Below are 16289 nucleotides of genomic sequence, written 5' to 3' on the forward strand. Positions count from 1 at the left end.
GCTGTGCTGACGGAACTCAAAGTCGGCCTCTGGACCACGTGTCCTGCCCTTCTTCCTTTCTTCCTCCTCACCGCTTTCCGGCACCTCCAACCCAGCCCCCCACTGCATTTATTTATTTACTCAACACACCTACCCCCTACCCCACTACTAAGTGTGGTAGGAACCAACTTGGTCTGTAGGTCAGGAAGACCTGGTTTGGAGTCCCAACTCTATAATGTATTAGCTGGGTATCTTGGGCAAGGTAGCCTCTCAGACCCTTGGTTTCTTCATCTGTAAATGATGCTGACCGTGCCTATACCACAGGCTTTATGCTGTGGCTGGTGCAAATGTCTGGCCCATAGCTGATGCTCACTTAATGGTAGCCATTATTGTCAGTGGGTCTCAAACTCAGCTTTTTTTTAGAAAAAGATTTTATTTATTTATTTTTAGAGAGAGAGCGAGCGTGCATGCACGAGCGGGGGGGGGGTGGTGGCTGGGGAGCGGGGAGGGGGGTGTAGTGAGAGAAGCTCCAGCCAACTCTGCACTGAGCACGGATCCTTGATGAGCCCAGGGAGATGTAGGGCTCACCATGGAGCTCCATCTGAGATCATGACCTGAGCTGAAATCAAGAGTCAGAAGTTTAACCAATGGAGCCACCCAGGTGCCCCATCAAACTCAGCTTATCTGTAGTAAGTGTCTTTAGGTTACAATTCAAACAGCCTTGCTTGCAATTGATTTCTTTTCCTTTCCCTTCCTCAACTCCCTTGATTTCTCTGCCTCTGCCTCCCTGTAAGGAAGTTCCCCTGGAAGGATCTGTTTTCTTCTGTCCTGTGCCTCGTCTTCCTGGAGGTGGTTTTTTTCTCTGCCAACCTAGCTTATTTATCTTTTTTTTCTTTTCAACATCTCCCTTGGAATTTTGGGGGTGGGTAGCAATAGTTAAAGAAAGATTTACAGGCCAGTGGCAGGTCTGAAACTCTTCCTAGGGCCAAGAAAGCTCTGTGTGGCACAGAGGGCAGATTAATATATCAGGGAATTCCAGTATCAATTAAGCTTCTGATTTAAGAAAGCTTTTTTATTCCCTCAGCTAATGTTCTTGATGACCTATAAATAGAGTCTGCCCTTTGTTCTGCCTACTACACACAGCTGTGTGCAAACAAACACCTTGTGGGAGGACTTGTGACCTAAAAGCAACATAATATCCTGAGATTGGGAGGGTCTTCCACCTCACCTAGGGTGAAGAAAAACACCACCCTGGGCTTCTGGGGCCGGTTTGCTTAGATAGTTCCCTTGTCAGCACTTGGCCAATAGAATGGCCCTTGTGCATTTGTTATTGTGGGATCCAGGGGGAGCCCCGCGTCATGGTGGCCAATACTGGCTGTTCGGTGGCATAAGTGCACTGGCCGCCTGGAGAAAAGCAAGGCCTTAAGACTGGGCCTAACTGGGGCCTCGGCCGGGGTGTCGGTGCCAGGCACCTGGTTAGGAGAAATATCCTGAGGCAAATAATAATTACCTTCTTTGCTGATAAGGGGCCCTAGTACTTTTCCAGTAGCATGATTGCATTAGGGTATTTCTTTGGACCACAGCCTGAATCACAAACTGATTCATGGGCACTGGCCCTAGCTTCATCCAGACTATTGTATGTGTGGTGGAACCCAGTGTTCTCCTTATGGCCCTGAGTTGGTGTAAATAATACTTGCGGTTGCATCATCACCTGTCCCTTCTTCAGGCTAGGTTGCGCCCTCTGGCTGCAATTCCGCATCTGTCCACCAGGTGGCCTCACTTAGGACAGAGTAGGAGCAAAGCACCTCAAGCCTCTGCTGCCTTCTATTTTTTATGCTTGAAGCTGAAAAGAAGGAAAACGTATTTTGATGAAAACATATGTAACTCTTAGTAGGCAACAATCACCTCATTTTCCTTGTAACTCCGAATCGGCGTTTTCCTGAAGTAGCCTCTTTTTTTTAATTTTTATTTATTTTTAAATTTATTTATTTATTTATTTAAAGTTCCATGATTTATTACTTGCGTATAACACCCAGTGCACCATGCAATATGTGCCCTCCTTAATACCCATCACCGGCCTATCCCATTTCCCCTCCCTCCCCTCTGAGGCCCTCAGTTTGTTTCCCAGAGTCAATAATCTCTCATGGTTCATTCCCCCTTCTGTTTACCCCCCCCCCCTTTCTTCTTCCCTTTCTTCTCCTACCGATCTTCCTACTTCTTATGTTCCATAAATGAGTGAAACCATATGATAATTGTCTTTCTCTGCTTGACTTATTTCGAAGTAGCCTCTTAACCCTACCTATGGCTGGACCCATCACCAAGCGAATGTTTTCCTGGGATGGTTTGTAAGTAGCCTTGTTTCATAGTTTTGTTGTCATTTGCTCTTTATAGGAAAGTGACAAGATCTTGTTTTTAACAATATGGACATGAAATCCTGGATAAAGTTGAATGTATTTTCTCTGCAGAGTAGGATGTAGAGACCAAAGGAAAAGGGGCTGGCGTCTTGTGGTCACTCCAGCACTCACTCCCCTGCTGTCTCCCCCCCTCCACTTCCTCCGTCACCCACCTGGCCCCCAGCTTCCCCCTTGTACATGTTCCCCCACTCCTCTGAGTTCTTGGGACACTCTCTTGTCCTGAGCATGTCACAGATCTGTGCATGTGTCAGCACACAGAGGGGTACCTCCAAAGGAGGGGGATCAGTGGATAGTTGCTGGGGTTGGGGCAGACCAGTGGGCCGGCTGGCTGGGTGATGGGACATGCAGGTGACAAAGTATGTGAGCAGAAGAGAAGGCTGAGAAGGCGGGGGCGGCAAGGAGGTGAGGCTCCTGACTGTGTGGGCAGGTACCCAGGGCGTGTGGTGTACTAGGGCATTGCAAAGCCATGGGGGGGGGTGTATGCCGGCTGACACCTGAAGAAGAGCTTTGAAAACCAGCCAGCGCCCCCCTTTACTGAACGCTCTCTGCTCTGGTTAGGGCATTCGTACTTATTTCTCGAAGAATCCGCTCCAGTTTGGTTTGTACCAATCTTCAGAGCCCTCTTTGGAGATGCCAGTTGGCACAGGAAAGTGCTGAACTGTTTACAGTCCTAGCCTAAGGTTCAAGGGAGGGGATGTGGTTTAACTGGACCACAAAGCCCGGTACAGGACTCATTTGCATGGCCCCTGACGCCATGTGACGCAGCCAGCTCCTCCTATATAAAGAAGCAGGAGCCGAAATATCTCCGAGTCTGGGTTGGACTGTCCGCTGTGGAGTTTGTGACACACTAGGTGACACCCCTCGAGTCACTTCCCTTCAACTCTGAAGCAGCTGCCTGGCTTCGGGTCCGATCGGCAGCCTTCGACCCCCCTCGTAGCCCCCGGGCCCGACTCGCAGAGCCCAGCCCCGTGCAGCGCGCCAGCAGCCGGCAGCCGCCCAGCCCGCCCAGCCCGCCCAGCGCTCCGCGGCCGCCCGAGCCATGAACGCCGAAATGTATCAGACCCCCATGGAGGTGGCGGTCTATCAGCTGCACAATTTCAACATCTCCTTCTTCTCTTCCCTGCTTGGAGGGGATGTGGTTTCCGTTAAGCTGGATAACAGGTAAACCACTGGCCACAGCTCCCGAAGCCGAGGCGCCGGCGGGGGCTGGGCTGCGAGCGGGATCTCCGAGCGAGCCGTGCGCCGCCGGTCCCCGTTCCCCGCGGTGCAGCATCCTGGGAAGGGGCGGGGGTAGGGGACGCAGAGAGGGGGGTCACCGCCGCGCTGGGAGCCACCGTCGGAGCGTCCCTGCGGCCGCTGCGCCGTGAGAAGGAGCTGCTGCAGCCCGAGGCAGAGGCAGCCGGAGGCAGAGGGCGGCGGGGCCGGGCCGAGCAGGGCTGGGCAGGGGACTGGCCGCGCGCCGTGCGCCGCCGGGGAGCAGGCCGGAAGCTTCCGAGCCGAGGAGGAATTCCTAGCTAGCTTCGGAGCGCGGTAGGTTCGCCCGCGGCCCTTCTGGCCGGCGCCGGAATGGGCCGCGGGCGGGGGGACTCCCTGGGCCGCGCGCCCCCATTGTTTGCCTGTCGCCCGGGCTGGCCGAGCAGGCCACGCTCGCCCGTGCGCCCCTGGCCCTGCGCGCGGCTCCACGCGGAGCTCTGGGCGGCAGCGGGGGCGGGGGGAGCCAGCCCGGCTGGGAGGTGCAGCTTCCTGCACGGGCTTGGGGGACAAAGTACCCGGGACTCTGGGCCAGGGAGGCAGGGAGGCGGGAGAGGAAGAACCAGGGCAGATGGAGAACTTTGGCCGCAGCTGCCAGGTGCTCAGAGTGGAACCAAGTGGGTAACGCGGTCGCTTTGCTTTTTGTCCTGGCAGTGCCTCTGGAGCCAGCGTGGTGGCCATAGACAACAAGATCGAGCAGGCCATGGTGAGTGGCATCACTGCGTCATTCCCAGCCCCAGACCTAGCTGCTGCTTATGTAACTTGGGGCAGGACTGAGGGGGTGGGTGCAAAAGCCGTTTGCCAAGAGCCTGAGGAAGCCAAAAGCCTGCTTCCCCTCCCCTTGGAGGCTCTAGGTAGCGTCAGGTCAGAGGGGCAGCTTTTTAGGACATTTGCAGTCTGCCCTGGCTGGACCCCCTCCTCTCACCGTCCCGTCCGTCTCTTTGCTGCAGCCTCTGGCTCACCCCTGGGCCGGTGGCAGGGCAGGGAGCTCAGACACTCGCATTTGTCTGCAGCTCGCATTTGGCAGGGGCGGGAGCTCATTGGATGTGAGCACACTGCAGTGCCTCTGCAGAGCCTGGGCTGGGGTCAGGAGTTGGGAGGAAACAGGAAGCAAAGCACCCCACCCCTTCTCCCTCTCCTTACCAGGTAGAGGTCAGACTCCACCGAGCAGCCAAAATGGCTGCAGGGCTTGGGGCATCCAGCCGTTAGCCACCACTTCCCTGTGCCCTGGCGCCCAGTGACACAGCCCCCTGCCCCGGCGGGGTCCTCAGATTCAGAGCGGATGCACCCATCCTGGCACCTTGCTCGGGGCCAGTGTCCTGTCGGGCCATGCTGCCCCGCAGGTGCAACCCCAGCTCGGTGTACTGGGCCCTATGGCGGGGAGGAGGCTCCAGAAGAGCTAGTTCCGTCCTCTTGGGCAAGGTGTGTCCAGCAGACAGACCGTATGGGGTGCCCCGCAGGTCCTCCCTGGGAGGTGGGCCAGCAACAGGGCCTTAGGTGGCAGTGGGGCTAGAGCCAACCGCCGGCAACCGACCCGCAGAGGACTTCTAAGTGGCCGGCTTTGAGAGTCACTAGAAACTTGCCGAGGGGGATCCTGTGCAGCTCAAAGCTGGGCTCCCAGCTCGGGCATGGCCCAGTCGCGCAGCTCTCCTGGGTGAGGCCGAAGCGCTCCGGAGGAACAGGGCCTCAGGGCCATCGTGCTGAGGGGAGGCCGGGGCTCGGTGGCCCAGGGAACACCCCGATGGCAGGGTGACTGCCGCAGAGGGCCGGCGATGGCTACCGGATGGCTTTGTTGTGATTCCCCCGTGGTAGGATCTGGTGAAGAATCATCTGATGTACGCAGTCAGAGAGGAGGTGGAGATCCTGAAGGAGCAGATCCGGGAGCTGGTGGAGAAGAACTCCCAGCTGGAGCGCGAGAACACCCTCTTGAAGACCCTGGCGAGCCCAGAGCAGCTGGAGAAGTTCCAGTCCCGTCTGAGCCCCGAGGAGCCGGTTCCCGAAACCCCGCAAGCGCCCGAGGCCCCTGGTGGTTCTGCAGTGTAAGTGGCTCTGTCCTTAGGGTGGGCAGAGCCACTAAACTTGTTCTACCTAGTTCTTTCCAGTTTGTTTTTGGTTCCCCAAGCGTCATCTCACGTGGAGAACTTTACACCTAGCATAGCTGGTGCCAAGAGATGTCCTAAGGACATGGCCGCCTGGGTCCACTCCAGTGACAGACCCCTGACAAAGAGCAGGTCTCTGGAGGCTGAGTTGCATGGGGCCTCGTCACCCCCGGCCAGTGAGCCTCTCATGCCACCGTGCCCTGGGGGCTCCCAGGGCCTGGGCAACTTAGCTGCAACTGGCAAAGGAGAAAGGTAGTGTGAGCTGTTAAGCCGGTTTACTCCAGAAAGCATTAGGGGTCTGTTTTTTTCATTTCCATGGACATCTTCGGCAGCTTCACCTGACAACGACTTTTCCTATGAAGAAGCCACTTGTGTTCTGAGCAGAGGCAACCTCTCTCTCCTCTCCTGCCTGGTCAAGGCAGGGCCACAGATAGGAGAGATTGAGCCAAGTCAGCCTTCTGTTGGTTAATATGGTCTAATGCATGGCTTTGTGCACAGCCCAGTGTGGGATTACGGCTTTGGGATGACCGCTTACAAAGTTCTGTTTGGTTAGTGTTGGCATAGTTTTCTATATAGCCATACATGCGTATATAAACCCATAGGGCTAGATCTATATCTTAGTGTAGCGATGTATACATACACATACACCTATGTGCTGCAGGCCCTGACTGGCTTTGGGGGTATCAACGGGTCCCTTGTCTCTTCAGGCTAGTTCTTTGACTGTGTTCATTCACCAACTTGATCCAGTTTGTCCTTTATGTTAAGTAAGACGACAGAGTAAAGGCGGGAAGGGGGCCAGCCTCTGAATGCGGCCACGGATGCCTTGCTGCTTCAGCCCTTGTCCCATCTGTCCCCTGAAGACATGGGAGGTCCCCTTTCCAATGCCAAACCCACCATTCACTGGTGCTGACTACATAGAATGGGGTTGAGAGAAGATCAGCCAGGGACTTCACATTGTCATGCAAAAACTTTTGTTCTTTATGTTTGTGGAAAACTCTCAAGTGAACTGAATGATTGGCTTGCTGGTGTCCCCTTGTGCACAAGGGATGGCCAAGGGGATGGCTTTGACCCAACGGTGCCTGGGTGATGTGCTCAGGGAGCTTGTGTCTAGGGGGGTTCTGTGGCAGTGAACACTTTCCACTTTCTGGCACCTTATCCTGATGTTATGTCTCCAGGATTTGGATTTGGATTTTTCAAATGTAGCTTGAAATTTCAATAAACTTTGCTCTTTTTTTTTCTAAAAATAAACCTGGCGTCTGAGTATAACTGGAGTGGGTGGCTGGGGGCACTGTTTCTCCGACTCCCTGAACATTGGTGAGCACCCCCTAAGTGGCAGTCCAGTGCTACGTCCTTGATCTGGCATACCTGTCAAAATACCCCCATTGTACGGGTGAGGAGACAGGCTCGGTCAGCGTAAGTGACTTACCCAGAGTCACATGGCTATTATCGCGAATTCGGACTCCACCCCACGTCTGTCCCTCTGTGCTGCTCCTGCTTTCGTTAGACTGCTTCAGAGTGAGTGGAGAGGTGACCCGTAATACATAACCTCAGCTCGAGGGGCCGATTTGGGAGGAAGCAGACCCCAAGGAGGCCCAGAAGAAAAGGGCAGGGTATCCATGTGAGGGAACCAAATAAACACAAGTGGGGCTCTTCCCTCTTCTGAAAACATCAGGATCACTTCGTGCATCCTCCTTAACACCAATCCACGTGAGACCCTTGACCTTGGCAAAGGAGCTAAGAGGACCCTCGTGAGAAAAGGACACGGAATGTATGCCGTGCCCAAACCGAACCCCCCCATCCCCCCAGGAAAGGTGCCCTGGACCCCTGCTGATGTACTTGTCGCTGCTGATAGTTGGCTCACAAACCCTACCAGGTGTGTGGCATGGCCGGGGCTGAGGCTCCTGACTCCACTTCCTTCCTCTGGCTCCCTTTGGGGTCCGTTCTCACCCGTCGCCCTTTCCCTGGCCCCAAGTCTCTGGCATCCGGAGTCCTGCCGTTTCCCTGCTTCTATTGGTGGGCATTCCATGTCCCCTGTACTGTGTACTGCGCTCTGCTGTGTCCTCCGGGAACGATCCCCTTCCATCTCGGCCTCTTACAGCATCTATGCCTGTCCCTTGGCCCTGTGAAATGGAGCAGAACTCCCTGATTTTCCTGAGCCACAAACCTCAAGGACCAAGAGGCCTCGTCCCCCTCCCTTGCGCCAATCGCTGGCCAAATACATTCAAAATGCCACGCTTCCTTTGCTGTCCAGGTCAGACGTGATGGCCTGTTCCTTTCCAGTCGCCAGAACTCTCCTTCAGAACGTGACAAACCCCGGCTTGCTGGCTTCTCAAATCCCAGTTGCCCCACCTGCTCCTAACCTCTCTACTCCCGATGCCAAGGTCATTGTCTGGCCGGCCCATTTGACCAGCGCATGCACATTTCACAGCTGCCGGAACAAACTGGACCAGGCAGCCGCCCGACCCACACGCGGCTTTCCCCAGTTCCCGAGCCCCTCCCCCCACGAAGCGCCGAGGGACTTTTTGACTCTTCAGTTCATCTGGAGACTTCCCACACCCACTTTGCAGCCAAACAAGAACCCACAGTTGCAAAAAAAACAAACCCAGAAGATGGCTCAGCAAACCCTCGGCCCACTCTGGTCATCCAGCCCTTCCCTGCAAGAAAGGGGAAAAAATTGGCCCGCGGTCCCATAGTGGGAAAGAGAGAACAGCTTTGTTTCCTAGGCAACCACGACTAAACAGAGACAAACACTAGAGCTTCTGAGGCCACAGTGGTTGCTAGACTAGATAAGAGGAACTTTGTGGCTGTTAGTCACATCCAGGAGCCGCACTTTGTTGTTCCACAGAAAACCAAGTAGGGGTGGGGAAAGGCAAAAAGAACACGCTGCTCCTGGAAGGAGCTTCACGGGCTTTGGGGTTCGGGGCTCAGCTGGTCCAGCTGGACCCAGAACAAGGGAAAGAACGGGAGGAACAGCGGCGCTAATGCTCCCCTGCCTGGGCATGCCTCCTCTCCACGAACCCTCCTATCTCTTGTCTCATCTGATCCCCACGGCCGCCCTCCCCATGCTGCTCCATGCCCTTGCTCGTGAATGTGGAACATTCTGTTTCTTGACCTTAGAAAAAGAGGCAGTTATGATTTACGTCCATTTGGCAGACAGGGAAACTGAGAGCCAGAGAGCTTGGTGCTCCTCCCCCCCGCTCCCATGTACCCCACGGGCCAGTGGTTCCCGGCCTCCGTGACAGCACGGACCCTTGGAAAATGTCAAAAATATGCTCGGACTTCCCCCAACCCAACAGTAGTTGAAATTTTAGCGTTCATTGAGAGAGAGAGAGTGAGAACACATAATGACAAACAGTGACTGAATTCAGTGGCGCTTTTAAAGGAATTCATTGTATTTGCCACAAAAGCAGAGAGGTGGGTTTGAAAAGTAGAACAGAAATGTGGGCGGTAGATTATTTACAGACAAGGACTACTGGGGTACAAGGTGCAAAGCTCTCTGGCTGGGAACCACCACAGAGAAAGGCTTTCCTGGTTGGGCTCCTAGAAGGAACCCAGGGGGCAAGCTGATCAGGAAGCTGGGCAGTTGGAACTGTGGTGTAGGGAGGATTCTAGAAAGATCATAGGAAAGAAGTCCCACAACCCGCTGTCCCTTTAGGCTATTCTGAAGTGGCCCTAACATCATCGTACGTATTCTGGAACAATCTCTTGCTTTCAAATCTCACCCCCTCTCCTCCTAGTTGGTTAGAAATTAATGAACATAACTAGAGCTTTGTAGACAGCCCAGTTCCTCAGGTTGTCTCATGCAGAGAAGCTCACTGGAACCCAGGTACTTAATAGTTAACCACCTCTGCTAGATCAGGCAAGGTTTGACAGAGAACTCCTTCAGGTAGCCCTTCTAAGCAGAAGCGGTTTCCAGGGAGAAGCTGGCTGGAAGGGGCCATCATCACGATAATTAGTAATAATAGCGAACACTTCCATGGCCCGCACTTTGGCCCAGACACCATTCTAAGCCCTTTGACATACATCACCCCTTTGAATCCTTCCCACAAACCTGTGAGCATGCACCATTAAGATTCCTGTTTTGCAGATGGGAAAATGAAAACGCTAAGGCAGGAAAAGGGAAGCGACTTGAGCCGATGTCATAGCGCCAGTGATGGCAGAGCCACGATTGGCGGAGAGGGGAGACAGATACATTGAGAAACAGGCCGGAGAATCTCCACAGTTTTCAGAATTCCTCCTGTGAAAGCAGCAGTGTTTCAGGGACCGGTAGAAAGGAGACCACCCCAAAGTAACGGAGGGGCTGACGTAAGATTAAACATGACCTTTGGGCCTCCGTAGGGGGATGGGAGTGAACGGGGAAGGGGGAAAGAGGGAGGATGGGAGGCCAGCTTGGCTGGCTCCCCGCCAAATGAATTGAGATAGGATCTAATAGGTCTGAGGGAGCCATGGAAGGCTTCTAAGCAGGGCAGTGATGTGATGTCAAAGACATGTGCAGAAGATGGGTGCTGGCAGCTGGAGAGGCTGCAGCCGAGAAAGGCTAATCCAGGTGTGAGGTGATGAGGGCCGGCCACGGGCAGGGACAGGGGTCCTGGAAAGGAGACAAAGGGACAAAACCAAGAGACACCGAAAGGGAGCGTTTCTCTAAGGGAGGTCCGCAACCCATCCGGAGCAGGTAGGTGGGGAAGTTGCTTTCAGTGCAGATCCGGGCCCTCGCCCAGACTAAAGAGGGGAGTGGCGCTCGGGAGCTGCTCACTCTCCTGGTGATGCTGGCGGATATGAACTTTTGAAGCGCAAAGTGGAACATCAGCACGACCCGGTCACAGAGCAAGTCCCGGAGCAGAGAGCGAAAGAGCCATGGGTCGAGGATCACTGAGAGTTTTTGTTTGGTTCTGTTGTTTTTAATCGTGGCACCATCATCCGCCTCCGGAGCCTTTTCAGCTTCCCAGACAGAAACTCTGGACCCCTTAAATACCGAGTCCCCCGCCCACACCAGCCCCTGGTGACCCAACAGATCTGAGTCTGGAGGACTGAGAGACTCGGGACAGACGGACGGACAGACACACTGAAGGAAACAGGTGTAGGAACAGGGCTGCGGATTTTCAGAGGGGAGATGAATGCCAAATTTGATTTGCAGCCCAGCTCGACATATTTACATATGGAAATAGCCTGAAACCAGCTGTGGAAGTCCAGGGCTAGAGCAGCTGGGGCGCCAGCCGTGGGGGTGTCTGTGGGTCACAGGAGCGGCAGCAATGATGGGAGAGGACCCGCGCCCCCGGAAGTGGGTGCAGAGGAGGCCAGGCAGAGGCCCAGAGCCGCACCTTGGAGGCCGCCCCCAGAGAGGCCCCGTGAGGGAGGAGGAAGGGCCAACTGGGGTGGTGTCAGAGAAAGAGACAGGAAACCCCCCCCCCCAAGGGAACATTGAGGTCTGTGATCTCTCCGTTTTTATCCTTTGGTCCATTTTTTTTTTCTGACGTTTCCTCTTCAGAATCCTTCTCAAGGCCCACCACCTGTCAAAATAAACTAGTCCCTAAAGGTCTCTTTGGGGTAGCTGAGGTATTCTAAGAAGAGGAGTCAGGAGTCCTGGGGTATAGTCCTGGTCTTTGGCCAACAAGCTGTGTGACCTGGGGCAAGTCACTGGTGTTGCCAGACCTGTTTTCCCACGTGCAAAACAAAATGATTACCCAGGATCATTTCTAAGCCCTCTGCTTAGTAAGTAACCCAGGCCAGGAAGGGCCAGCCCGTTAGCCATGAGACTTCTACACATTACCTCTTTGCTCTAGGCCTCAGTTTCCCTTCCAGCCCCCAGATTCTGTTCATCCTCATATATGAGTTCTGATCAGGTTGCTGGAGAAATATCCACCTTTGAAAATCAACGCATGGCAGGGTGCCTAGCTGGGTCAGTCAGTAAAGCATGTGACTCTTGATCTCGGGGTCGCAAGTTCAAGCCCCACGTTGGGCATGGGAACTACGTTAAAAAAGAAAAAGTAAAAATCAACCCATGGCTCAGTGCCCCAATACCCCATGTAATTTAGTAGAGCCAGGAGTCACCTACAGCCTTATCCCAACCTTTCTCGTTTCACAAAGCCCTTCTGATTGTCCATATTGTAACAACACACAAGCTCTGAGTCACCAGACTCAAATGGGAGAGGGTGGGTGAGTTGCACGGGAGGACGTCTTTGGATCGGCACAGGAATAGGGTCGCCTCTGAAAGACTTGTGTCCGATGTAGATAACTGGGGCGAGCAGGAAGGGAAGGAAAAAGAGGTAAGTCGGAGTGGATGGGCGAAGGAGAACAAGAACTAGAAGAAGAGGACTGTGAACAAAGAAGAAGGGTGGCCCCAGCCCATTGGACCTTCCTCTGCTGTTTTGTTCTTGTTCCCCTGATGAGCTTCCTGCTGCCACCACCTAAGAGAAAACAAAACAAATTCTCTACCAAAGACTGACTGTGTGGGTCCTGAACTGCACCAAACATCTCATCTTTGCTGCTTACTGCCATCCAGAACCCAGGCATTTCAGGTGCGAAACTAACTACTCATCATGGAGAAGCATCTTGAGGCAACAAGCGATGTCCCAGCGAGTTCAGTAACACCTGGGATAAGAGAATAGAGTAATATGCCATTAGGTCTGGAGGGGGCTGTCCCAACCTCCTCACCCCCAGAGGAGGACCCGGAAGCCCATAGAGAGAAACAGCCTTGTCCCAGCAACTCACAGGGTTGGCAGAATGAGTCCCCTAGTGTTACAGATCGACCCTCTCACTCTGGGCCTCAGTGTCCCCATCTATAAAATGAGGAATTGGACCAGAGCAATAGTTCTTTTTTTTTTTTAAGATTTATTTATTTTATTTTAGAGAGAGAGAAAGCACAAGCAGGAGTGGCTGAGGGAGAAGGAGAGAGAGAGAATCTCAAGCAGACTCCCTGCTGAGCGTGGAACCCGATGTGGGGCTCAATCCCACGAGATCCCACAACCATGAGATCATGACCTGAGAGGAAACCAAGAGTCGGACGCTTAACCCACTGTGCCACCCTCGTGCCCCATCAGGGCAATAGTTCTTAACCTTGGCTGTACCTCGAACTCACCTGCCAAGAGTTTTAATGCAACCTGATGCCTCAGCCTAATCCCCAGAAATGTTGAGAAAATGGGCCTGGGATTAGAATTTGTGCCTAGGCAATTTAACGCTCCCCGGGTGATTCTTGGATGATTGGTGAAGATCGATTCAATCTTGACATCTGGATCCATTCATTCAACAAACATTGGCACCTACTGTGGGCCAGGTACTCTGCTAGGCACAGACCAGGTCAGACATGGACTTGGTGCTACTGGAGCCCATTTCATGTTACCATATGGAGAGAGCCAATGAGACAGGCTGCTTCAGGCTTAATAAAGGTGGTATTCTCTCCTGTCTGACGTGTGTGTGTGTGTGTGTGTGTGTGTGTGTGTGTGTGTGTGTGTATGTGTCTCAACTGATTCCAATTGCAGGCGGAAGAGAAGGGGTGCTATTCATCAGCCTCCTCAAACTCTAAAACATTCTGTTGGGGAGGACGGGCAGTATACAAATAATTCTACCATCCCTTCCCAATCACCTCTGCATGCTTCTCCTCCTCTACCTGTGGGAGCACCTCTGGGCTCCGCTCCGCCCCCTCTGCAGTCTTTCTCTGGTCGGGGCCACTCACTCTCAAGGTCTTAAGCAACATCACCATCCTAATGACTCCCAAATTTACATTTCCAGTCCGCAACATTTCCCTGGGCTCCAGTCTCAAATACCCAGCTGTCTCCTGCACAGCTCCCTTTGTAAGTTTCACCAGCCCCCATTTGTATGTTTCACGAGTATATCAAGATCCCCTGATGGAAGTCTTAACTCCCCCTCCCCTACTGGTCCCACCTCAGTGTAAGGCACCACCATCCATCCACAGCTGTTCAAACCAGAACCCTTGATTCCTCCCCCCCTCAGCTCCCACATCCAGTCCTTTGCCCATTTCGTCTGCTTGACCTTCAATAGTTGCACCCCCAAATGCCTCTATTTCTTTCCAGCCCTGTTCCCACTACCCAGGCGAAGCCACCCTCATCTTTCACATGGGCTCCCTGTCCCACATGGGCAAAAGTCTCACACACTGGACTCCCTGCTTGCCCAGTGGACCTTGTCCAAGTCCACACAGCAGCCAGAGTGACTTTCTTAATGAGAAATCAGATCCTGGTGTTCCCTTGCTTGAGGTTTATCAAAGGCTTATCATGGCACTTAGGATAAAGTCCAAACTCCCTCCCACGGCCAGGAAGTGCCTATGTGATCTGGCCTCTGCTGACCTCTCAGGCCTTTTCGCGTGTCACTCCCCTGCTCTTGCCAAGCTCCAGCCCCACCAAGCTTCTTTCATTCCTTAAACAGCCCTCGGAGCCTTTGTACACGTGGGTCCCTCAGTCCAGAATGCCCCCACCAGCACCGCCACCCTGCTCTCAGAATGGCCATTTGTTCCTATCCGCTTTTGCCCATAACCCTGTCTAAAGAAATTTCCCTCATTGTTTCTTTCCCTGCGTTTATCCCAGATTGTAATGACTAATTCACATATTTTTGTTTGTGGTTTCTACCTTACTGCACTTGGAAGCTCCTCGAGGGCACCCCTGTTTTGCTCACTGCTACACCCCAGGATCGAGCACAGTACCTGACACGGACTGATTAATAGATAAATTTATATGAGTTTCAGATATTGTGGCAGGTGATGGTGGGTTGGGGAAGAAATCTGTGGATGGAAATGGGCGGGGGGAGTTTTCCCAAAGTCTTTCAAATCATGCAAGTAAATGGCCTGTTGGTTACGTCAATTACAAAAGAGATGAATTATTTATTCTTCTAATCATTTTTAAATTGAACCTGTCCTGTGCATCAGGCACTGGGCTAAGCACTGAGAATATTGGAGCAAATCTGAGAGATGTGATGTGGGTTCTCGTGGGGCTTATTGTGAAGGGAAACTGCATACGGCCCAGTGGTGTTTCTATGCTTCTTGACTAAGAAAATCCCCACTGTGGGGGCACCTGGGTGGCTCAGTCGGTTAAGCATCTGACTCTTGATTTCAATTCAAGTCATGATCTCAAGGGTTGTGAGATGGACCCCCCACTGGGCTCTGCATTCAGCATGGAGTCTGCTCAAGATTCTTTCCCTCTCTCCTTCTGCCCCTCCCCACCACTCACACAATCTCTATGAAGAAGAAAGAAAGAGAAAGAAAGAAAGAAAGAGAGAGAGAGAGAGAGAGAGAGAGAGAAAGAAAGAAAGAAAGAAAGAAAGAAAGAAAGAAAGAAAGAAAGAAAGAAAAAAAGAAGGAAGGAAGGAGGTGCCTGGGTGGCACAGCGGTTAAGCGTCTGCCTTCAGCTCAGGGCGTGATCCCGGCGTTATGGGATCGAGCCCCACATCAGGCTCCTCCGCTATGAGCCTGCTTCTTCCTCTCCCACTCCCCCTGCTTGTGTTCCCTCTTTCACTGGCTGTCTCTCTCTCTCTCTCAAATAAATAAATAAAATCTTTTAAAAAAAAGAAAGGGAAGAAAAAAGAAAATCTCCACTGTTTCCTTAAAGGTTTTCTACATGCTCACTTTTCTCCGTATCCGTATTTTAACCCATAAAACTCCACCCCATTATCTGGAGTGACTTGTCAAGCTACAGTTTCATTTAGGGAGTGAGGACAGTGTTACGATTAGCTCTGATTCCCATAACAGAAAAAAATACTAACAGTTGCTTTAAAAAGATAGAAGTGTAGGGGCGCCTGGGTGGCTCAGTCGTTAAACGTCTGCCTTCAGCTCAGGGCGTGATCCCGGGGTCCCTGCTCCGCTGGGAGCCTGTTTCTTCCTCTCCCACTCCCCTCTCTCGCTAGCTCTCTCTCTCTCTCTCTCTCTGTCAAATAAATAAATAAAATCTTTTTAAAAAATTAAAAAAATAAAAAGATAGAAGTTTATGTCTCCCATAAGAGAAGTCTGAAGACAGGCAGTCCAGGGTTGACAAGGTGACTCTAAAGTCACCAGAGACCTAAACTTTTTCCAAGCTGCTGTCCCACTCTATTTAGCATGTTGCCTCATTGCCCATGAGGGCGGCTCAAGCTCTGGCCGTTGTATCCACAATCCAAACAGCAGAAAGGAGGAAGGGGAAGAAAAATCACTCCTTCCTTTTGAGGAAGCTTCTGAGAAATACCACACAACACTTCTGCTTAACATCTCCTTGGCCAGAATTTCGTCTGGTCACTCCTCCTGAGGCAGCCTTTCTTTAACTGGGCACATTGCCATCCCCAAACAAATCCAAGTTTCTGTTTTTAAGGAAGAGAAGAAGGGATGTTGGAGGCAGCAACCAGCAGTTTCTTCCCTAGGAGTGTGGATGTACTGAGAGGTGAGAAGGAGGAAGAAGAAAAGAGGAAGCAGGCACAGAAAATGCATCATAAAAGGCTCTGTCACTGTTGACTTCCACAAAAAGGGACGTGCCTACTGCTGTGGGCCCAAGCTGGCTGGCAGGCATGGTCATCTGCCCTGGGAAAGGAACCAGCAGAGTACACCCTTGGTTGGCGGGGGGGGGGGGGGGGGGGG

General features: G+C 52.8%; 1 protein-coding gene across 2 annotated transcripts in view; it reads left to right on the top strand.

Annotated features, from left to right (window-relative positions):
• The window catches only part of TSC22D3 (TSC22 domain family member 3), a 61093-nt gene extending 54106 nt beyond the window's left edge, over window positions 1–6987 (top strand). Inside the window, exons 1-3 of one of the 2 annotated variants that reach the window (XM_040629369.1) lie at window positions 3181–3554; window positions 4299–4350; window positions 5457–6987. In XM_040629369.1, the coding sequence (XP_040485303.1) occupies window positions 3433–3554; window positions 4299–4350; window positions 5457–5687 (405 nt within the window). In that variant the 5' untranslated portion in view covers window positions 3181–3432 and the 3' untranslated portion in view covers window positions 5688–6987. Of the gene's footprint in view, window positions 1–3180; window positions 3555–4298; window positions 4351–5456 lie in introns of those variants that run through there. The other variant, XM_040629367.1, reaches the window with a different exon arrangement.
• Window positions 6988–16289: the final 9302 nt, after the last annotated feature.

The sequence above is a fragment of the Ursus maritimus genome (assembly GCF_017311325.1).
Source record: "Ursus maritimus isolate PB19 chromosome X unlocalized genomic scaffold, ASM1731132v1 scaffold_X1, whole genome shotgun sequence".
Taxonomy (NCBI): Eukaryota; Metazoa; Chordata; class Mammalia; order Carnivora; family Ursidae; genus Ursus; species Ursus maritimus.